Source organism: Uloborus diversus, chromosome 2 (assembly GCF_026930045.1).
Source record: "Uloborus diversus isolate 005 chromosome 2, Udiv.v.3.1, whole genome shotgun sequence".
Taxonomy (NCBI): domain Eukaryota; kingdom Metazoa; phylum Arthropoda; class Arachnida; order Araneae; family Uloboridae; genus Uloborus; species Uloborus diversus.
The window spans coordinates 218,567,101-218,591,385 of record NC_072732.1 but is presented as its reverse complement, the minus strand read 5'-3'; the positions used below and the strand labels follow the sequence as shown (position 1 = coordinate 218,591,385).

The 24,285-nt window shown below is 33.4% G+C and overlaps 1 protein-coding gene across 1 annotated transcript in view; it reads right to left on the bottom strand.

The window, feature by feature from the left end:
- Positions 1 to 24,285, bottom strand: part of LOC129216819 (protein FAN-like) — a 68,752-nt gene that overhangs the window by 34,493 nt on the left and 9,974 nt on the right. Inside the window, exons 10-23 of the mRNA XM_054851036.1 lie at positions 23,630 to 23,701; positions 22,103 to 22,211; positions 20,508 to 20,601; positions 19,834 to 19,916; positions 16,095 to 16,174; positions 14,190 to 14,280; positions 10,233 to 10,296; positions 7,055 to 7,163; positions 6,506 to 6,575; positions 6,092 to 6,223; positions 4,942 to 4,984; positions 3,897 to 4,066; positions 931 to 1,030; positions 758 to 816 (exon numbers count right to left, since the gene is read on the bottom strand). Coding sequence (XP_054707011.1) covers positions 758 to 816; positions 931 to 1,030; positions 3,897 to 4,066; positions 4,942 to 4,984; positions 6,092 to 6,223; positions 6,506 to 6,575; positions 7,055 to 7,163; positions 10,233 to 10,296; positions 14,190 to 14,280; positions 16,095 to 16,174; positions 19,834 to 19,916; positions 20,508 to 20,601; positions 22,103 to 22,211; positions 23,630 to 23,701 — 1,276 coding nt within the window. The remainder of the gene's footprint in view (positions 1 to 757; positions 817 to 930; positions 1,031 to 3,896; positions 4,067 to 4,941; positions 4,985 to 6,091; positions 6,224 to 6,505; positions 6,576 to 7,054; positions 7,164 to 10,232; positions 10,297 to 14,189; positions 14,281 to 16,094; positions 16,175 to 19,833; positions 19,917 to 20,507; positions 20,602 to 22,102; positions 22,212 to 23,629; positions 23,702 to 24,285) is intronic.

Genomic DNA, 24,285 nt, shown 5'->3' with positions numbered 1-24,285 from the left:
CTGCTAAGTGATTGTTTAATCAATAACCATACCAAAGTTAAAGTATTTTTTTTATGACTTGAACAGAAGTTTAAAGTCATAAGCCAAAGAACATATTCTAAAGTGTTTTTAAAAAATCATGCATTTAAGGGTTAGGTGGGACAGCCCCAAATTTTTTTTCTAAACTATTTAGAATATGAAAAGCAGAAACAAGTGGAAGTGATTTTATGAATCACACAACAATAAAGATAACAGTGTAGTAAAGTTCTATTATATAATAGATCAATATAAACATTAAAATGTCTCATATTTTAAAATACTTTTTTTTATTCAATTATTTTTTGTATGAACTACTTTCCTACTATACAATTTTACATGACAATTTTGGTAAACACATGAAAAAATGTGTTGTAAATGAGAATAAGTATTAATTACAGTTTAAACTATGTACACTTCAATTTACTAGTAAATTAAAACATTTTTTTTTTTTGGATACACTAATACTGTTCCTAACAACTGTGAGTTCATGAGAAAGGAGTTGAGGGGAAGGGGGCACCCAAGACTGGCATAGGAAAAAATTTGGAAAGGTGACAAGAAGTTGTCTTTGGCTTTGCAATGCATTTTTTTCTCCCAATAAACATCGTGCTACTTTTGACTGCATTGGAAATTCTAAGCTGCTAAAATAAGATTGTAAAAGAGTTTTGCTGTAGCTTAGAGGATAAAACTTAAACATGGCAAAATAGGATGAACATTGTAGAGAGAAGAAAAGTTAACAAACCTTGAGACACGGAAAAAATGTACTTCTGATCCTTCGTGATACATACGTCTGTGATTTGTCTGGAAAATAAAAAAAAAATACTAAATCATAACCTATATCACCGAGGAGTATTTAAATCATCTGAAGTGACAGGGGAAAGCTGGCAACTACAAAAAGGAAGCTGAATAACCTACTCTTTATGGCCTTTGCAGTCCAAACAGATAGTCAATTGTGTCATGTCTTTCTGCCACCTTTTTGATGCAGACTCAGACCTTGTACTGGACTCGGAGTCATCTACAAAAACAGATTGCAAAGTAAGAGAAAGTATTGATTCTCAATGAAAAGAAACAAATATTTAAGAGAATCACTATTCATTTTCTTCTCCTTGCCTCAAAATAGATTTTTTTTTTTAAATTCAGTTTGCAAGGGGGCTATGCCCCCTTGTGATCACTGCTGTTCACCAACCCCTGAAATTTGAATTGAAATCTTATTTTATTTGCAAAGATTTAAAATACTTGCTATGAAAAACAGATCATAATATGCATCACAATTAAAACAAAATAAAAATCCTGCAATTTTTCCCGTAGAAAATAGTTTCAGAAAAAAACTCATTAAATTCAGAAAAATGTTAAAATCCCACGAAAACCTGAAGACAACAAGAAGTTCCGTCTAGAACTAGACGAGCCTACTTTCCCGTATACCCATACTACTTTCTAGTACCTGATCAGAATTCTCAAAAATAGCTAAAATCGAAAATTTTTTCAAACATATTTTTAAAAATATTTTAAGCTGATTTCTAGGAATAAAATATTCCTTACTTTTCTTCAAAAAAACGAACAAATAAAATAGCAGCACCTTTTAAACAAAGCAGCTAATACACTTCTTTCCATTAAAAATTTTTTTTAACAGCTTTCAAAACGAAAAAATAATAATAAGTTCATTAAAATAAATACATCATATAAAAAAAATCGTTTCTTTTTCCCCTGTTGCCAAAAATAATTTTTTAAACGAATTAATGCACTTACCAAAATAAAAAAAAACAATAAAATGTCAACATAAAGAAATAATTTTCATTGTCAAAAAAAAAAAAAAAAAAAAATCGTCTGCGCATATTTTTCGAGTTTATTCACCGAAAACTAAATACCTAAATTAAAACTTTAGCGTGAAAATAAAAACAAATCATATCAACAATAATTATTTCACAGTTAAAACCACAGCAGCGGAGTCGGAGTCGGAGTCAATCTCATTTTGGGATAAAAGAGTCGGAGTCGAATATCCAAGAATCGGAGTCAGTCATTTGTCCTCCGTGTATAAATGTTTGCCAAAGCTACGAAGTCAGAGTCGAAGTCGGGGAGTCGGAGTCCGATTAATTGTCGGGAACAGGAGTCAGAGTCGGTGTCAGGTGCCCCTAAATTCTCGGAGTCGGAGTCGGGAGTAGGTCGTCAAGAGCTATTTCCAACAAAGTTTGTTTGAAGTAAATCCGCCTTTAAGTTCGGAATCTATATTGACTTTCAGTTTCCCCTTAGGCGCTAATGTTAAGAGATTTGAACTGTTCAAAATTGAACGAAAACTTGTTCAAATCAAAAAGATATTTTCGATACATGTTTTTTATCAAAAGTTTTTCCCTACAAAGTTTGTTTGAAGCCACTTCGCTTCTAAGTTCAAGATTTATTTTTGATTTGAATTTCCCCGTAGGCGCTAATGTTAAGTTTTTTTGAACTGTTCAAAATTGAACAAAAAATTGTTCAAATCAAAAAATGAATTATGGGAATGAGATGTCCTCGCCGAGATCTTTCTAACAAAAAAAAAATTGTTCGAATCGGACTATTCATTCAAAAGTTATTAGGGGGGGACAGACAGACAGACCGACAGACAGACCGACAGACAGACAGACCGACAGACAGACAGACCGACAGACAGACAGACAGACCGACAGACATTTTTCCCCATCTCAATACCCTACTTTCCAATTTTTAATTTTTCAATATTTATCTAACTATTTTATTTATTTTCGACTTTTTTTTGTTTTTCGGGATATTTTTAAGATGTATTAAGCCTTCTTTCATGCTTTTTTCTTCTTTCTCTGATTTTTACTGGGAAAGTAGGCTAAAAAGTAGAAACAGCAAAGTTTTTCATCCTTAGATTCTTTTTTTTTTTTTTTTTGGAAGATTAAACTTTGATGTAAGTGACACTTTTGTGTGTATTGTACATAAATGCAGCTTATTTTATATTTTAAGTGAATCTTTTTGAATAAGTTCAGATTACAAGTTGTGAATTCAGAGGGACACGTGTGACCTACATGCCATAGATTGAGTATTGCTGATGCAGAACTTCTCAAGCTTCTAAACTGACTGTGTGAATTGTTTGATCATCTACCTACATCAACCTCAAGGGAAAATAAATTGAGTTGTTTTTTTCACCCCTCAGAATCTAGGACAATAGTAAACACACTGGGACAAAAAGAAATATGATTTCATTCCCTAACAAACAGTCATAAAAGTGAAATTTTTCAGACCCAGATACTCAAAGAGGAAGGTCAAAGAGTCTTGGAAACAATGCTCAAAATTTTATTTTTCAATTCATCCAAACAGAAAGGGACAGATCTCAAGTTTAAACTTTGAAATTCTGTTTCCCTTCACCCCAACTGACCCTATTAAATTTTCCCTGTAGGGATTTTTTCGGTGAATTCAACTACTGATTGGCTTTTAATCTATGTTCGACTTTCCGGGTATCATTTTATCCATTTTCAAGGGTTCAAACATTTCCAGATGTCCTCTCTTTCCAGAACTTATGTTAGACATTTGCATAATACTTTAAAATGATATGGGACAGTAGTCAAAAGTTATACTTAAATGATGCACAATCCAAATAAGTGATGAAAAGCCAGAGATTGCGGGTTCGATTCCTACCAGAGCCTTGGCTGTTACTTCCTCTCTAAGTGTGCTGTGAATGTTTCTTTTGTTGTCTTATATATTAAAAAGCTATTTGTAAAGGCAACGGCACCCCATATGTTCAAAGTAATTATTAGCAATGACAGGACAACTACAACAATAGATACTTACTTTGCAGTAAATTTTAATTTCTAATGGGAGTGCATCTAACCTGCATGAGTAGAACAAAAGCAAAAATAATTGAATGAAAGAAGAAAGTAATCACTTACTCCTACTCTTCGCATCTTTGTAAAGGGAAGGAAATTCTGGCAAGTGGTCCCCAATGGGGGAAGGAGGCAGCCTTCTGCACGGATGTGGTTTCTGGAAGAGCTGTTTCGGGATCTGTCCAAACTCCATTATCTGTACCTCCAAGGCATATCGTTCATTTGCATCCCTGATACTGGAAAGGAAGAACAAGTCATCTGCATCAAAGGAAGGTAGCACAATGTCAATTCATTTACATATGTGTTGACTTTACTTTGAACCCTACTCAAAATTGTTTTTTTTTTACAGCTGAGTGAACTAACAGACATACAGTTATTTAGTGTATTTTTTAAGCAAATGCATCAATTTTGTACTGCTGTGGAACAGTAAAGCACAGAAACTGAAAACTTTTCATTTTTCAATTTTTTGCATTTTTGCCATCTATTGTACTTTAGCTTTATTGTACAAACTTGCTTGTTTGGGTTATGCTCAAAATTAAGCACGAAACAAACTTCACATTTCAACATTCCCCTATTGTTGCCCAAAATGTGTTTCTTCAAATATCTCAAAAACTTATTTCTGCAGATACTGCGCTTTTCCTACATATCAGCAGTATGAAATCATAAAATGATTTTTTTTTTTTCAAATATCTCAGAAACATTTCTGTTGATACTGCATTTTACCTTCCAACAGCAGTTTAGGAGTTTTTCTTTATTTTTATGCCAATGGCACAGTTGAAGATAGAGAAATTGTTTATCAAAGCTACCCACCATGAATATAATTATGATTGTTTTCATAAGCAGATGATCTATCAATGATACTTTTTAGATCTATTTTTGGCAATATTCAATGGACATTTTCAGCTATCCATTCAAGCTCATACTCTATACCCAAACATTAATAGGATAATAATATTTAATCTAAGCCAACATGTTGCCCTTAATTCTGCAAAATAGCTTTGCAAAGTCATAGGTGTACCGTCAGATTCCCTGCCTAATCTATTGATTATTTTGAAGAATCATTAAAGTATTAATTGAAAGAGCTAAATGAAGCATAAAGCACATTACTTACCTATCTAAATCAACAGCTCCTTCATAGGTCAGATGATAAAATACTGGAAAGAAAAGTTGAAAATAAAATATTTTTGAGGCAGAAAATAAGGGAAAAGACAAAGAAAATCAGTTAAGGCATGATAATTTTTATGAAATACTTCCTCAAAAATTAAGTGGGGACACAAACATTTGTACTAAGCATGTGTTTCAAAAACCATGTTGATAGTAAATTATGGTTTTGTCCTCAACCTAATAAAATACAGGACTAGATTTTGAATAGACGCATGAGTATGGGTACGAAAGTCTTAGTCCTTATACCGTCGACTTTGCTTATAACAAGCCTGTGTTTTCACGAGAACTCTGATTTAACGAGGAAATTTAAAAAAAATTCGATTGGTACAATGTTAAGTCAATGGGAACACATCTCACTTTTAACAAGGTAACCCCACTTAAAGCAAGCAATATTTTTGTAATTCATAAAATTTCTGTTGATTTTCTCCTCAGAAAAGGTTATTTTCGTTTTGGAAAAATTCCATTAATATTTTGAATTTAACCAAAAGTTAGAGATAAGACATAAATCCTGAGAACAAGTGATGAGACGGTCCTTTTTCTAAAAAAATCATGGAGTAGAGGAGCATTTAAAAATTATATATTCATTAAAGCATATGTTATCCATTCCGAGATTTACTACCGAAGATATTGTAGCCCAAACTCAAGCTAGCAGATGGAAAAAAAAGAAAGCGACCACAAGAACGAAAAATGAGAAGAATTTGAACTTTAAAAGCCCTCGATATATTTGGCTTCTAAAGTGCACATAAACTTCAAGAAAGATACAATGAGACAGTTCAAAGCAAATAAAAAACTTCTTTGGTACCTTCTTGGGTACATAAATAGAAAAATAACAAAGCAATCATGTAGAAATAAATGTTTATGATTTTTTCACAAACTCATTTTTTACGAGCACTCTGTTATAAAAAGCAAATATTGTGGTCTCTACACCCTCATAATAAGCATGCTGTATTTGGATTGTCGGTAGTTATGAAAATTCATACTCTGTAAAATACAAAATAGGATACAAGGTTTTTTGAAGACTTTGGTAATCATCTATCTGTTCCACATGCAATTATTTTCATGGACGGGTATGATGAAATATGACCAATAACATTTACCATTATCTGCTTTGATGGCTTCTTCCCCTCGCTGCTTGTACCCGAAGACTAGATCGATCCAGTGGTGGAGGTGTGCCGAAGAGTAGGAAGATTCCAGAGCTTCCCGTAACACTTGAACAAACTGGCCTGGATCTGAAAGAATATGTATCAGTCATTCAACATGGATTGATAATTGATGCTAAGACCATCTTATTCGGCCTAGGCCACTGCCCTTTTTACAAAAACAAATATCTTCTCAAATGTGTTAATATAGGGATGCCTAAACTAGACTTGACGGCAATACCCCTGTCACTGAAGTTACCATGATATGGACCAAGGTTACTTGGGCATCAAGTGTGATGAATATTTCTTCGAAATGATAACTGTACACTAGTTTTAAAGTAAAAAAATATTTTCTCAGAAACGAATACTAACCTTTTGCCCATGCAGGAAGCTCCACATCACCCACTTTAGAACCATCCATTCGCAAACCAAAGTTCAAATTCTAAGCGGAAATGAAACATACACATGATTAACATTGAAACCTAAACACATGATACCTGCAAATTAGTTAGTTATTTTGCTGTTTTTTTTTTTTGAATTGCAATGTAAATTTTTTTTCCCTATGAATTTTTAATTTTATTTGCTTTTTTATTTATTTTTATTTATTTATTCACTTATTTCTATATTTTTTTGAAAGAAAAGAAAATAATCTAAAAAACTAAACTAATCTTAAAACAACAATTTTTTGGAAAATAATCTTTAAAAAAATCAGCTTACATTTATGTATTACACAGCAGCAATGGAGCAAAGATTTTTCTGTGCTGAGAAAAAAAACATGTAACTGCTGCCTTTTTAAGATTTACATCAAGTTTAAACACACACACACACACACACACACACACACACACAAATAGCCCCCTCCCCCCCCCCCCCCCGGCTAGCTCCCCTATAGATTCGACACATAAAAATCCATTTACCTACCTTTGCATTGAGAAGAAATCTCCCTTCAGCATCTGGTTCATAGAATTGAGGAATAAGTTCTTTAAAATCGGAAGTGTTGGTCGTGATATTTCTCCATGTGTCTGGCACACTAAGAAGGGAAAAAAACTGCACTGTAGCACAAACATTCAAGATTTTACAAAGCTTTGATTTATACGCATGCATATAAAATGTTTTATGAAGAATGACAACCAAATACAGTTGGCTCTCTGTTTAACGACTTTCAAGGGACCACAAAAAATCGTCCTTAAGTAGAAAGCGTCCTTAAATAGAATGCTTTTAACACTAGTGGACCATCTGGGACAGTGAAAAGCCGTCGTTAAATAGAGAAAGTCATTGAATAGAGCGTCGTTAAAGAGAGAATCAACTGTAGTACTGTTCTAGGCAACTAAAGATTTCCAAACTTTTATGATACCAAGTTAAACAAATTAATTATTTCGATTCCCACAACAGACACATGCTCTATAATTATGGTAAAAGTGCAAATCAGGGGCTGACATTCAAACCAAGTTTTATGTGTGAGGGGTGGAGGGGATTACATACCCATATTACTTGACTACTTGAGCTTCTTGTGTATTTCCATGTTGTAAAAGTTTAGGTGAGTTATCTAAACATTTTTACAATTTTATCCAAATGTTAAAATAGTGTTTGCTTACGTCTAACAAACTTACAATCATTCCAAAATTAAATATATGTTTTAAATTTAATCAAAGTTGAATTCCATTGTCATTTGAATGGTATAATTGTAGAACATTGTTATTAGTAGTTTTTAGCGATTTGTTTCCTTGGAGGTAATAAAAGTACTGAAAGAACTAGTCAAAGTAATTTCAAAAAACTTGGTTAACACAATTTTAATGTCTGATACTTTCAAAGAGAAATTTTCAATTTCTGTTAATGATGTAAAAATATTGACCAATTACCATCATAAGTGATGAAAAGTTAAAGGAGAAAAACTATCTTTCTATGAAAATAGGTTTTTCAATTTTTGAGATAGATATTCTCAACCATTGAAAATTATCTCTACACAAACTTCACACTTGAAAAATTCTTTTAAAAAATAATATAGGAAATTTTACTCAACAGTGGAAAAAAGAGAGGGAAAAAAAGTGTTCGAAATCAAGGAAATTTTTTAAATCTGTCAAGGGAAGGAATCCTGCTCCCAAACTATTTTTCAAGAATGGAGCTAAGAAATTTTGATCAGAATCAGACCATTCACTAAGACTTTGTATTAACTGCAAGAGCTTTTCTGTTTCCTCTCATATTGAAGCGGAATTGACAAATCACGGTCAACAAAGCAAAAGTTATTTTTTTCAATATATATAAATAAAACAAATATATATATATATGTGCATACATGTGTGTATATATGTATGTATGTTCCCTATACAAATCGGTTGTCGAGGTACAAATATGTATGTTTACGTCGGATCTCGACCAAATTTGGCAGGAAGGTACTTGGGCACCCGAGAAGGAATGTAGGGGGGTTTTCAAACGCCAAAAAAGTACCAAACTGTTCAAATTTTAATTTTAGAGCCTGAAAATGGCATTAAATGCCTCTTTTTACCCGAAATAATTATCCGACCAGCTCAATTTTAGTGTCACTCAAAATCCGTGAAAAATACCCCTGGAGTTCATTTCCTTCATTCAAATTTCAAATAAAACTAAGGCTGTAAAATCATCAGAAGAAAAATGTTAAGCATTTTTAAGCCTAATGGAACAACATTTTCATATCGGGAAATTATCGTTTGCGCGATCTCTTTGATATCGCGCTTAAATTCTCGTAAATTAAACCATTCAGAACTTAAATTCTCGTAAATAAAACCGTTCAGAAGGTTACCACTTTTTTTCTGGACTGTGACTAAATAAAATTTTGTTTTTGTTTCAAGTTAAAAATTTTCCCTTTTGATTATTATTCGGCGACTTATCTTCTTTCTTTTTTTAGGATTTTAGTTGTATTTATGGAGGGGTGCGCTTAATTTAATTGGGAATTTTTGATTTGCTGTTTTTTTCTTTAAGAATAACTATTTTTACGGGACATTTTACAGCATTTTTTTTCCTCTAGTTGAAGCCTGATTGTTAAACACGCATCACTTGACATTACATTTATTTTACAGTTAGACCGTGCAAAGCCAGGCCACGCAGCTAGTGATAGGATAAGCGAAAGTCAATGTTTAAGCATTTGGCAGCATGAGAGCACCAAGATTAAATTATGCAGAATCAATTACATTCATAGAAAATCTGACAAAGATTTCGTTCTTGTCACAACTTACGTGTCATAAAAAAATTGGGGCAAAACATAAACATAATTCTATTTTGGGAATGATGTTTTTTTTTTTTTTTTGCCGAAATCTCGTGAAACAAAATTTGACTCTGCCTGACTGACAGATTTTAATTATAATTTAGAAACACTTCTTTATTGGTTAAAATCTTATGAAACAACATGACTGACTCTGTCTCAAAGTTTGTTTAAAGAATATCAATTCACACATAAGAAAAGAGTACATGCAAATCCTGATAACATATTTTTCTTAATACTGAATTATTATTATTTCTTGTTATTTTCACCCACCTCTCAGCAAAAAATATAGTTTTTTAGAGAAACCTTTTTATAGTTTTTTAGAACTAGACCTTGGCCAAAGGAGGAAAACAAGAGTCAACACAAACTATATTAAGAACTCCTACGCGTTTTGTTATAATTCAAAATTACTGCAACACAAGGCCGGATTTGGAAGTGTGGAGGCCCCGGGGCAAAGAAGAAGTGGAGGCCCCTAATCAGGGTTCGAAAAGATCATCATATTTTCGAAAAAATCCGAAACTTTGATACATATCCAAATATTTTGATATATGTGTATATATCTGATATTTTCGACCCGTGAAAGTTAGAATAGTTTTTAAAAATTTTATTGTGGGGGCCTCTCTGTTGTGGAGGCCCCGGGGCAGTAGCCCCACCTGCCCTCCCCTAAATCCGGCCCTGCTGCAACTGCTCTTTAAAAGAAATTTCAAATTCAGCTTTTGAATACACTGTTTTATGTTGTTTGAAGTTAGTTTATATTAGCAAATATATATTCAAATTATTTGTTTTCCTCCCATTAGAAAGCAACATATACACTGACGGGAAGTCAACCGTTACATACTTATGTGAAACATTACAAAAGTTCACCTGTTAAACATTCTATCTGGATGATCAAACCTGCCATTTTGGAGACACAGCATGTATTGTGGCACTGCAAAAGAAAAATGTGCATGTATATTGATTTATTTGCTGCCTAAAACTGCGTTAGGGGCATGGACAAAGTTGTTTGGAACTACGTAGATTCAAAAGTAAATTTTTGCACGTGCAATCACTTACAAAGAAAATTAAAATGAAGCCATAATTTGTTGATAAATGTGGACAGATTATAAATATAAATCTGCAAAATGCACCACACGAACATAAATCGATAAAACATAAGTACATTCTGTGTATTACCCATTTTCCATACTGAACACACAATTAAAGAAGTTGATAAATTTTAAAAGTTAAATAATTTTACAGAAATAATTTAAAAGGAAATGTATGTAAAACTCACAATTAGTAATTAGGGACCAATTAGCACATAAAAAATAATGTAAGGTTATTATTATTATGCACAGGAAAATGTTTTTGTAGGTATTTTAGTTTTCTAGTTATAATACTTAACCAGTGGCGTCGCTAGGGGTGGATGTGGGGGGCGGTCCACCCTGGGTGTCCCCGTTTAAGGGGTGACACCCAAAGTGGAATTGCAAGTTTTGAAAAATATGAAACTAAAATGCATTTTTAAGACTACAAACTTGAAAATTTCAGAGGGAAAACCCCTGGACTCCCTTTATTTGAACCCCACATCATGGAGCGAATACTATACTCGGGATTAGGCCCATATTGTCAGTACTTAGATCAAGTAGTAACTTCCTCTAATACCAAAAACTAAACTCCATTATCTTTCCCTTTGTTTGAGAAACCTTTGAAATAATTAAGGGGCCATCAATTCCATACATCCCCTTACTTTCATGAACTTGTGACAGCCCTGCACATATGCGTCCAGAGCAAGATATATATATAAAAAAAAATAATTAGAATTTTGACATCTTGAATTAAAATTATGTTTTTTTGCAATCATGAGTGTGTGTGTAGGTATGTGTGAGTGTATGTAGGAGTGTGTGTTTGTATCAGTGTGCAGGCATGAGTGTGTGGGTATGTGCGTGTAGGGTTGAGTGTGCCTGAACGCATGTTTTCGCAAGAGGAGCAGCATCGTGAGGCCGGTCGACAGTGGTGCTGTAGAGGGAGGTGGGGGGAGGGAGGAAATAAAATCAAAGGATGCCAAAAACAGTCAAATGAGAACAATAAGCAATGTGATTGCTCAAAAAGCGTTCATAGTTTTCACTTGTATTTTCATAGTATCACTTGTTGTACATCATCTCACTTAAAATTTCATTATATACAAACATTGCTCTTTCTGAAAATTGAATGCATTTTATGTTTACATAGAATATAAACTTTTTTTTGCTTTTATAGAAGGGTTTCTTTTTACACATCAAATACTTTTTATTTAGATACAAACTGACTGACCTAGTGTTGCTTGGAATTTAACAGCAACATGTCAATCTTCAAGGGCGAACAAATAAAAAAATAATGTGGGTTATAAACTAACAATTCTTTGATAATGCCACTAACATGGTTGATGGACATATCTCTGGACAATGTGGAGAAGAAGTGTGAGAGAAGAAAGAGCAAAGTGCCAAGAAAGGGGGTGGCCGCATAGGCGGATTTACGGGGGTGCCAGGGGGTGCGCCGCACCACCAAAATTTTTGGTTGGGTTTTGAAAAAAAATTAGTTTAGTATATTTCACTCAGAAACGCAGTTGGGGGGAAAAATTCATAGCTGCTGTACTAGTAAATTTACTTGAATCCAGTGTATCACCACACGTCACTAGTGCAAGAAAAACATAACTGTGCTCATATTAAGAATTAAAGTAATTTTATCCATTTGGAAAAAAAAACCTAATAAATAATTTCATGCAAATAAAGAAACTTCTCAAACAATTTATTGTTCAGTGCTGTGTTATTGTATAGAATAATTGCATATTCTGTAATTGGGTATTTATTCGTATATCAATACAAACTCTTCTATTTTAAAACAACAATGGCTAATAAAGTCCAAAAAAAAAAAAAAAAAAAAAAAACATGGCTATTGCAAGAAACTTGATCAATAAAATCTACAAAGAAATCAACCGAAAACCAACAATTTTAAGGTAAATAATCAAAATTTTTTGAAGGAGGACTTCCGCACATTTTGCTGCAGTTGTGCATACAGGGGGGGGGAAGGGGCACAAGACTAATGACCCTCCCCACAAAATGCTGAGTAGATGTTTAAAAAAAAAATATTCTTTATTATTGAAGGGAAGAAAAGATCTCATTTTGGGAAAACGCAGTTATTTTACGGGGGAAAAAAAAGAATGTTGGGAAAAATTCTTAATTTCTATTTCAAAAAGAAATATTGACATATAAATTTTTCAACAGCTTCAGATATTTGGCGGCGAATTGTGTGCCTTCTCGCACAATATCCTCTTTCTTTCATATCTCCCCCTCCCTTTTTTTTTTTTCATTTTGTTTTTCTATTTTGTTTTCATTTTTTCTATTAGTCCTAAATGTTTCTTCTCCAAAGCCCTTTCTCCAGTTAAAGGTATTAGAGTACCTCAAATTTTGTTTCTTGGGCTTCACTTTCGCAAAATTTTCAAGGAAGATCTTCTAATCACCTAAATACATCGAAAATCGTTTAAAATTGCGTTTTTGGAGCTTCAGTTTTGAAAAACTGCAGTGTCCCTAACGTTACCAAATATGGTCTTACACTCATGTGTTTAAGACTTTAATTTTGGAAAATATTCGAACAAGGGCCTCTGACCCCCCTTTCTCTATTATCATCAAAGAGGTGTTAATATTTTGGTTTTGAAAACCACTATTTCGAAATATTTAAGCGGGAGAATCTTTTTTTTTTAATACCATGGATTATTGCAGAAGAATTTCAATTTCGAAAATTTTGAAGGGGAGAGTTCTAGAACACACCGTCCGGTAACAGCAGCAAAAATTGTCCTCCGTAGTATTTTTGAAACTTCAATTATGAAAAGTTAAAGAGGTAGCGTGGGGGATAGGGGAGGGGTTACGTATTTCTATCTGCTTTTCAAAAAATCGATTGGAGACAGTCTATGAGTCTCATTCATAACCCAAACTATAAATATGGACTATAATCACATTTATAAGACTAAAATTTCTAAAAATAGCCTTCGAGCCACACGTACCTTTCTTGCCTCTAAAATATCACCAAGAACTGTAAAACTGCGTTTACAAAACTACTATTTCAATTTTTTTCTGGAGCGTGAATCCCATTCCAAACCAGTAGCTAGATTCAAACATTGCTTCTAATATCGACTTTCGTTTAAGACTTTTTCTGCAGTTTGAAATGTTAAGAATTGTTCATCCCCTAATCTTACTAAATATGGTTTACATCGCGTTTTTTAGACTTAAAAGTGTGTCCGCCCTAAAATTATTTTCTGATTTCACCACTGCCTTGTTATTCCGGGAATACCCCCCCCCCCTCCTCAGATCCCTGTTATTGTTGCACCCCCAAATATTTCGGCTTAAATCCGCCTATGGGTGGCCGACCCTTTGGTAAGTGTATTAGAGCATTAGTCTCCTGTAACTTTATGATAATGGAAGAGCTATTTTTTCTCATGAACAGAGAAAATGTCATTCTTGTTGAAAAGTTGAAAATATCATATATATTTAAAACTATCAATGATAAAAGTGCCAGATTGGATTTGATTCCACGCTATGTTCCTGGTAAATTTTAGTTTCATTTTAGCTGATACTTTTAATTCCTTTATGGCTGGATTCAGAGAGATTGGTTTGGCCCATGCACCATGTGGTGTAAACTAGGCCCAAATTAAGAGAAAAGAGATCATCACTCATTTGAAGAAAGCAGAAAACTACTTTGGCATCTATTTTAAACATTATTTAATAGAAATTAAATAAGATCTGAAAATATTAGACATTTTTTATGCAAAAATAGCTTTTACATTTGCAAAATGCAAAACTTGTAACTTACTCTTTCTGACGAGGTAATAGAGTACAAATCCAGGAGTGGAATAATGAGAACCATATAAAAATTTCGGATCAGCCATTTCTTCATATCGTTCCTGGAACAAAAATAAAACATTTAGTCAAAAGTGTAACCTGGTCTGGCCAGGTGTAAGACCAGGAATGTAGCCTGGTCTGGTGTAAAGGCCTTTATCACTGGCGGAGCCAGGCATGAAGGCCTTTGAGGTAGTTGAGGGGCTCATGACCCTCAAAACCATCAATAACTTTTTTTTTTTTTTTAAGAAAAGAAAAGCTTCTTTTTTTATTTTTTTGGTAAAAAGCTTTGATTTTAAAATGAAAAAAAAAATGTGTTCATTTTAATGTCTTCTCTTGTGAGCAGCGGTATTCCATGCTTTAAGATTAATAAATAAATAAATAGATGCATAGGGTCATTGAAAAAGGTTGGGTGGATTTTAGAACATCATACTAACAAAATACTCAACATTAAAAAATAAGTATTTCATTGTAACGCTCAAAAAGTATTAGAATTTTGTTTATTTTAATAAGTTTAAATATTGCCAGATTTAATAATCTGTTTTGTTATAATGTATTCTCATCACTTATAAACTCAATATTTATTTAAATATTATTTATTTAATAACTTGTTGTTTAACTTAAAATTTTGTAATGTGTGGGGAAAAAAAACCTAACATAAGCATCTAGTTAAACTATTAATGCATTTCATTTTGCTGCTAAAGACAACAAGACTTAAAGGTCTTGTCAGATTGCTACGCCATCTGGGGGTATCCAATACTATGTCTGCGAGTGATCAAAAGAAAATATAACAAAAAAGTCAATAGTTTGGATCGATATTGAAACTTATTAGCATAAATTAAGTTCTAATGCATTCTTTGAACAGTAAAACAAAACAATTATTTGTAAATTAAGTTGTAACAAGCACAATGCTTACTTACACCAAAAAAATATTTTTTATATGGAGTATCACACATTTTAAATTGAATAAAATAATACACAGTAAAATCTCACTGTCATCTATCATCAAAACATTCTCAGGGAGAAATAAACTGGGAAGAAATATTAGTCACAACCAGAATTCAACAGCAAAGAACTTCTACCCCATTTGTGACTGTGATTAAAAAACAGCATTTTATCAATTTATTTTACAGTATTTTTTCCCCCAACGATTAGTATTTATTTATTTTCCCCAAGTTTGTATGTGTGTGTGTTTAAGTCAGGTTTTTGTCTTAGAGCAGGAATTAGTAAATGGAGGGGGCAAGTCCAAGTTTCATTGGCTAGCAAAAGCTGACCCAAAGACCCAAGTCACGTGACTCAACGACAAATGGTTGGCATGTTTTGCATAAAACAAGTGAAAGAAGCCTGATTTCTTCCAATGCTTAGCTTTAAAATGTATCACGTGACTTGGGGTTTTGGCTGCACAAATGAAAGTTTTCACTCCCTTCATTTTATCTCTTCCCAATGGTTTTTGTGTGCATGTGCATTGTGTCCATTCATATTGCAGTCGTAATAGCAAATTTTATGACTTGCCTACTTGCCATTTCGTCGAAAGACGATTGGTTTTAGAAATGAATTTCATTTGGGCATTGCAGAAAAGTAGCTTGGCTTACAACCTCAGGTTTGGACAGAAATCATGCCATCCTCGTTTAAAAGTTTGTGAATATCACTTAGACTATACTACAATAGCTTGAAAAAGCTCTAACTAATGAAAGGTGGCAAAAAAGTTTTGGAGGAAAATTTTCAAAATGCTATTTTTATTATATTAAAAATGGTAACACAAACAATCAAATGAATCAAAAAATTCAAAAGTAATAAAAATAATTATTTATAAAAAATACAAAGTACAAGATTTTTCAAATATCAACAATAAGGATTTGACGAAAAATAAAATTCTTACTTTGAGCCTTGTCAGCCTTTCTTCTGAAAGAGCGCCAACTGGTTTTGTCAGATCCCTGTAAATGGACGGATCACTCAAGTCTGGGGAGAAATGAAAAATGACGCCTGGTTGTCACAAGGTAGTACTAGTGTATATACAAACAAATAAGGAAATAAAGACACTATTTAAAGTATTTTAAGATAAAAATTTGCAAGAACAAAGTATCTACTTCATCTCTCCGGAGGAAGGGGAGGGGGAGGGTGAGAGATTTTAAAATGAATAATTTTTTACATTTCTCTGCTCAACATAAGTTCAATCCAAGCAGGATATTTTTTATGTGGCAGTATAAACAAATTTAATACATATATTTCTCTGCCAATTAACTGGAAGCACATATCCAACTACCAAAATATACCAGAGATAAGTCAAGCACAGATAAACACACATACTGTCTGACGATGGGTTGTATGGAAAGGCAAACATCCAGTTTACAAGCGGAAATGGACACATCTGTTACTTTTTAGCGATGTCAGCTTCTGCAGATGTACGAGGGCTATCCAGAAAGTAGATTACGTTTTCGACTGTGTCCGCTAGGGGCGGGGCTAGCGCAGCCATCTTGGGGTCAAAGCGTTGCGCAGCTCAGTCTGCATCTAGCCGTGCTAGTGAGAGGTTCGTGCTGTGTTCGTTCAGATACTGTGACGGTTTGAAATGTCTGCGTTAATTGAAAATCCCGCGAGCTGCGAGGTGCGCGCAGTAATAAGGTTTCTGACTGCAAAAAACTGTAAACCGATAGAAATCTATCGGCAGCTTTGTGAAGTGTATGGGGACAACATTATCACTGAAGGTGGAGTGCGTCAGTGGGTCATAAGATTTAAAAATGGCCGAACCAATGTTCACGACGAAGATCGAAGTGGGAGACCCAGCATAGTGAACGCCGAACTTCTCGAAAAAGTCGATGCTAAAGTCCGGGAAAATCGAAATTTCACAATAACGGAACTTTCTTTAAGTTTTCCACAAATTTCGCGAAGTTTGGTGCACGAAATCATCAGCGAAAAGCTTGGTTACCACAAGTTTTGTGCAAGATGGATTCCAAAAATCTTGACAGAGGACCACAAAAATCAGCGAATGGCTGCAGCGTTGAACTTTTTGGACGCTTACCATAAGGATGGTGACTTTTTACTCGATCGCATCGTTACTGGTGACGAAACATGGGTGAAACACGTGAACTGTGAAACGAAATTGCAATCAATGCAGTGGGGGCACACAAGTTCTCCCCAAAAACCCAAGAAATGCATGCAAACAATGTCGGCAAGGAAGATCATGGCAACTGTTTTTTGGGACAAAAAAGGTGTGATTTTGGTGGACTTCCTGGAAAGAGGCACTACAATAAACTCTCAAAGGTATTGCCAAACTCTCCAAAAACTCAGAAGAGCAATTCAAAACAAGCGCAGAGGAATGTTGAGCTCTAAGATCTTGTTGTTTCACGACAACGCCCGGCCCACACGGCAAATGTCACTCGTAAAGTTCTTGAATCTTTTAAGTGGGAGTTGTTTCCTCATCCACCGTACAGTCCCGACCTGGCACCGAGCGACTTCCACCTATTCCCAGCAATGAAGAAGTGGCTGGCTATGCAGCGTTTTGATGACGACGCACAGCTGCAAGAAGAGGTAACGGAGTGGTTGAAGGCGCAGGCGGCCGAATTTTTCGACGAAGGAATTTCCAAGCTCGTACATCGCTACGATAAATGCCTTAATTTGTATGGTGACTATGTCGAAAAGTAGTATTTGAGTGTGGCTTTCATCTGTATATAATAAAAAAAATTTCCTATACTTTGTTTATTTTTTATTCCAAAACGTAATCTACTTTCTGGATAGCCCTCGTATTAGCCTCTAAATTAAGCAGAGTTGTATTCAAAGGAGCAGAACACGCACATAAAATTTTACTTTTCCCCTTCATTGAGGTAAACTTGTCTTAACTGCACATTTGCGAATTCCATACAATCCGTGGTGCGATTGTATGAGGCAGTAAAAAGCAAAAGGATGTAAGCGGACATTTACACATTTTTAGCAAAACACGTTTAAAGTTCTGACCCCAGGTAGGATTTTATTGAAAAGTTTTCTAAACCATGATATAAAGCAGCACCTACCAGGGCTACTAGTACTATCTCTTGCACCAAAACAGAGGAGAGGTTCACCAATTGACTAGTTATCTCTAAATTTTTAATCTTGGCACTTATATCCCCTTGCTTCTCACTGCCTCATATCTGCTAAAAAGTTGCAGTTCAAACAAACATTTTATTTACACTTTCCAGCATTTACATTGAAAGTTCGCCACAATTTTGAAATATCCCTTACATATACAAATTGCTATGATCATGTATATTACTTTAAACATTTGAGGCACATTTTAATAAAAGCAGTGATCAACAATGAATTTTCAACTGAAGGCTCACCTACATTTTAGATTGAAATTAGAGAAAAAAAAAAGTATAATACACATTCTAATTACCTTGAAATATTGGAAAAAATTGCAAATCAGATGCAAAAAAATAAGGGGTCCCTACGGATAATAAATTTTAATTTGTGCAAACATTTTTTCATTTTCATATTAAAGTATTTATGCAAAAATGTAGATTAAAAGTGGAACAAACTAATTATTAATTTGATTGTAGAATATTGTATTGTCATCGGGTCTGGGGTCACATACAAATTTTCAAAAGAATCCGATAACAGGAAGTGGATGAAAATTGAGTTGCAATATTCCCCTGTACTGACATGCACCAAACCAAGTTAATAAAAACATGGTAATAAATTAGTATGCACCAGTTTCTTTAAGGAAATCAATATTATTCCATGCAGAAATATAAAACCATTTTGCCAATAACAACTCATAACGCTGAATATATGAACAAGCGTTGCTTAGATACTTCTTTTCAGAGACAAACCATGAATTTGAGTTTTGTTTTAATGAGGAAAAAGTTTCTTTACCAAATGTATTTTCCGATTGAACTACTCTACAGAGATTTTAGAAAAGATATCGCCTAAAGAAAACCGTAAATAATTATGTTACAGGATAAATATCAATGTGTAAAAGAAAGAAATTTGTTCAACAACAAAAGTTTCAAATGTTCTCCTAAGTTCCAGGTTTGTTATTATTGTTCAAATTGTGTGGGTTTTTCTTGTATCTCTAACTGGCATTTATTGAGTTTCCTAATAGTCCATCATGCTGTCAAGTATCTTGGAGAACAGGGGATGCGACATTTCTTGTCTAGATTAACTCATTTATAGTTTTAAATAATGTTTTTTCAAAACTATCTACACATTTTATAACCATTTTATCAAGAACAACACTTTTCTATTACAGATGCTGCTTTTTTAGTTTCTAGAGGCTACAACACCATACATTTAGTACATCTTTAAATCAGTTGGCAAGGAAAGTTATTTTTTAGACATGACTGTAAAAGTAACATTTTACCAATTAGGACACAAATTAAATAAATACTACATTAAGTTTGAAGATGTGTATCAGTCAGGTCTCGAAAGCAATGCACAACCTGAAGCTCATGAGATTCAGCAGCCAAGAGACTAACAAGCATATTGTCGCCTCAGAGCAACAGTAAGACATCTAATCCCAGGAATAACACTAAGATATCCTACTGTTGCTCTGAGGCAACGATATACGTTCAAATGATTAAAATCTTTAAAAAGTGATAAAAAGAGAACAGCTAATAAATTATTGGTAGCAAGAAATTAAATCTCACCAATGGAAGTTGATGTGTAATCTGACAAAATCCAAGGAAATACAGGGTATTGTGTCAGATCATTAAAACTACGGTCAGCCAAACTGAAAAGTAATGAAAACTTTATATCAATTGTTGAATACTTACAGATAAAATATAATACTTAATGTTAGGGGTCAATGCTGTATCTCAAACTCAGACTAAAGGAAGTTGCACTATCATTACTTCTCAGGAAAGTCTAAAAAACATTTATTTGAGACGAGCGCTATTAACACTGGTAAATACTTATGAAGGATTTTGCTTTTCAGAATTACATTCTTATAGCTTGATGCAGAATAGGATTCTGCAGAAATTTGCCTTTTTGACTTACTTTAGAATGGCTCTCAGGTAAAAAATTAAGACCTAAATATTAAGTTTACATGCAAGCAATGCATTATAATAGACATAACTTGATTCAAAAAGAAAAAAAAAAGTAACCTCCTTTGCTCTTTTCTATAGTAAATTTCATCCGATTTTGACATTTTTAGTGTTTTAGTAATTCTTTATTATGATTTAAGTATCATTTTCAGCATCTTTTTATTTTAATAAGCCTTAGATAGCCAGATATTTACAAAAATCTGGAAGTTTTTCATGCACCACAAAAGGATTTTAGTGAATAACATTGCATTAATGAATTAAATATAAGATAAAGATACCTGTTCAAATACAAAAGATAATCATAATTAGAAATTAACCCATTCTGCCATAAAAGAGTCATATTTTCTTGTCCTGTGTCTTCTAACTTAAGTTCTGAAAGAAAAAAAATTATAATTAATCTGTAATTCAAACACTGCTACACCCGGAATTGAGTATACCGAGTTAAATAAATTTATGAAGAAATCATAGAGTTCTCAATTAAAGATGTATTTTGAATTTTGTCAATGTGCAACCTTTTTTTTTTTTTTTTTTGCAAAAAAAAAATTTGTTTGTACTTTTCAGAAGAAAAAAAACTCAAAATTAAGGGCAAAACAACTATATTGTTGCACAGATGTGTTGCGATCAATGCAATGGATAGGATTGCTATTGAAGAGTCTGCATCTATTAAAATTCATATTTGCAATTGAATTATGGTTACGTATGATTTTATCAATTATTTTTGCGAAACTTAAAAAATTATGTTTAAAAATAGTATCAATGGTGTTTAAGAGTTTTTTAAAACTTTTTAGAGCAATTTCTAGCTGTAGTTTTGAAGTTGATTTTTTTTTTAATTCAAAAATATCTTTTTCTTTTATTCTTCTTAGTTTAAATGTATTTCAGAAATAGCATCTTGTTATCAGTAGTGTCACTACCAGGGTCCAAGAGGGTGGTCCACATGGGGTGACACCAAAAACGGATTTATGAGTTTCTGAAAAATATAGATACTTCAATTCTAACATTTTCAATAAAATCTAACCTATTAAATTTCAATTAAATTGGAACACAGTAGGTGATTCATTACATATTCCTCTAAAGAAAATTTTTCATAAAATTTATTTACAATTTATACTTGTCTTTTAATATAAACTCTTGTACATCACATAAATATAAACGTGTTTCTGAAAATAGTATAAACTTCATGTTTGCATAAAATATTAAGTTTTTTTTTTTTTTTTTTTTTTTTTTTTTCAGGGGGAGGATGACATTAAAAGTTTAGGCCCTGGGTAACACTTCTGACAGGAACACCACTAGTTATTACCATTACAAAACTTCTCCTTATTTTTTCATATAATCATTTGCTCCATATAAAAAAAATTATTAACGCATCTAAAATTTTAGGCACTTTCCACAAAAACCAATCCTTGTTCCTCTCTCGGATTTGAGAGCTAATTTAATAAGAATCATTTAAATAAAAACTGTTTTCTAACTTCACATTGCTTGCAATAAAAATCCTATGTTGGATAAAACTTGGGCAGTGGTCCCGCATCTCTATTATAGGCATAGATCAATACCATGCTTTTTGAGTGGTATTGTAGATGCATATGTGATTTTGTGATAAACAAAACATAAATTCCACTAGAGCAATGATAGGGAATGAATTTCATGCTTGCTTCAGAGAAGCCTCAATTCAAAATTTTCATTATGATTACTATTTATGTTAGATTTATGGCAAACAATTTAATGTAAGACTGGGTCTTTTTTTTTTTTTTTTTTTTGTAGAAACACCGTATGTCTTTTTACTCAAAAGAAAAAAAAAAGTTTTATTATTCCTTTATTAAACTTTTCTGAAAAATGCACTCAATTTGCACAGGAAAAGGGAGGCACAACAACTTACCTGGCTGTATAATTAATTTGGAAAAAAGGACGTCGCGTTCTATCTGATTCTTAAAAGACAGAAACAGATGCTGCACTGCAGACTGTTTCGAACAATACAATTCCAGGCCCTAAAACAGACAGAGACATCAAGACAGCACAGTAAAAACACAGGCGTTCATTATAAGCTTTTACTACAGTAAATGAATGATATCATAAATATGAACGTAACTAAGACATTCCGTATGCGATGAAAGATAGGTCAGGTAAATTGAAACTCATCAAAAAAAAATTGGTAGCAAATTTTGAAATGCATAAAACGATGGTATTGTAGGAATACTTGAATGGGAAAAACTTCTCTTTTTATTACCAATACTCGCAAATTATAACCTGATAAATGCATGTACACATGTAAAACGCTGTCATCCACCCATTTTATTGCAACTCATACGCTCACAAACTGGAAGCACTTACAATACAATACAACAGTAAAACATAAGGATTGGGCAAAAAGCACAAGAATAAACTTTTTTTTTTTTTTTTCGATTTTACTTTTGGCGTGGGGTGTGAAAGTTGCATTTTGGTTACATTAGTTTACATTTTTGTCATTAGAATCCATTCATATCTTCTGCATGGGCGCAGATATAGGGGGGCAAGGGGGCTAGAGCCCCCCCCCCCCCCCTTGAAATAAAACTTCCTTGCTTTTAGTACTTTTTTCTTTGCAAAAATGTAAAAATATTTCTTCTCCAGTCATTAATGAATAAGTTATTAAAAATGTCAAATCTTAATGACACTAATAAGTCCTGAAATCGGTTTCTATGGGGAAAATATTCAGCTAAACCACGGGGAAAATATTTGAGGCCCCCCCCCCCCTCCTTACAATTTTGCATATGAGCGCCCTTGATCTTCTGATTCCCTTACCTTAAATATAGATAAAAACTGAAGATTTTATGAAAATTAAAAAAAAAAAAAGATTTTTTTAAGTTTTATTTTTGACACTGGGTAGGAAAGTTGTACTTTAAGTGCATCAGTGTACGTATTAGTTTTCATCGAAACTCATTCATATCTTTGAATGCTCCAAGCGCTTCAAATATAGTAACAAATTGAATTACCAGGTGTCTTTACATCCAAAAGCTCACTATTTTGCTATTCTGAAAAAGGAGTTCTTCAAAACATTGAATCACGACAATGAAGTTATCTGCGAATTTTGTGCAATAAAACATAGTTAATTTCCTTTTACTGCTCTGCACAAAGGTTTATTAGTTCTAATCATGTTTAATATTACTCCTTGAATCTAAAGAGTAAGTTTAAACACACTGATATTTCCTCAAAAATATTTCAGCACCTTCTGTACTAGAATAGAATATAACTTGCTTTTCCCGCAATAGTAGTCTCTGGATAACAAACACTTTTCCAGTTTGGCCTGCAATCACATTCGCTTTTAATCATGGCATACACAATGTGAATGTCCTTACACTTACAAAAAGGAAGGACAAGCAATAATTCAATGTAAATGATGATTAATACAAGAAACAGAAAATAATGTTACCACTTGCTTCAACAGGAATCGCCGCTTTATGACCCTCTTGATGTTTGAAAGTTTTATCTTCAAGACAGGCCACTGAAAGAATAAATATTACTTACGTGAGAGAAAAAAAGAATTCAAACAATGATAAACTTAAATTTTTTTTTAATGCATCGGTATTCAATTTGCCAGCAATTTTTACTGTAAAATCCTATTTTACCATAATGTTTCACGTTAGAAAAAACAAAAGGACTGGGGCTCGTTGCTCAGATGAAAAAGAATGAGATACTACAGTGGGATTTGAACTAGCCTTCTCATTCGTGAAATACACCGCCAGCTCAGTCATTTCCAGCCGAGGAGCACTCATCAGCCCGGCATAGGAAAGTGACTGAGCTGGAGATGGAAAACCTCTTAAGGAAGACAAGAGTGCAAAACAAACTGGTAGTTAATATAAAATTAGCAGACCAGACGAGTGACCGAAGCAATGGTTCGGTTCAACTCGAAGATTGAACGCAAGGCAAGGTATATTCAGTAAATTACCACCCATTAGCCAGGGCTTAAGCAGAAATACGTGAAATACACCGCCAGCTCAGTCATTTCCAGCCGAGGACTGCAGTTTCATGCTTATTAGCACTCATCAGCCCGGCATAGGAAAGTGACTGAGCTGGAGATGGAAAACC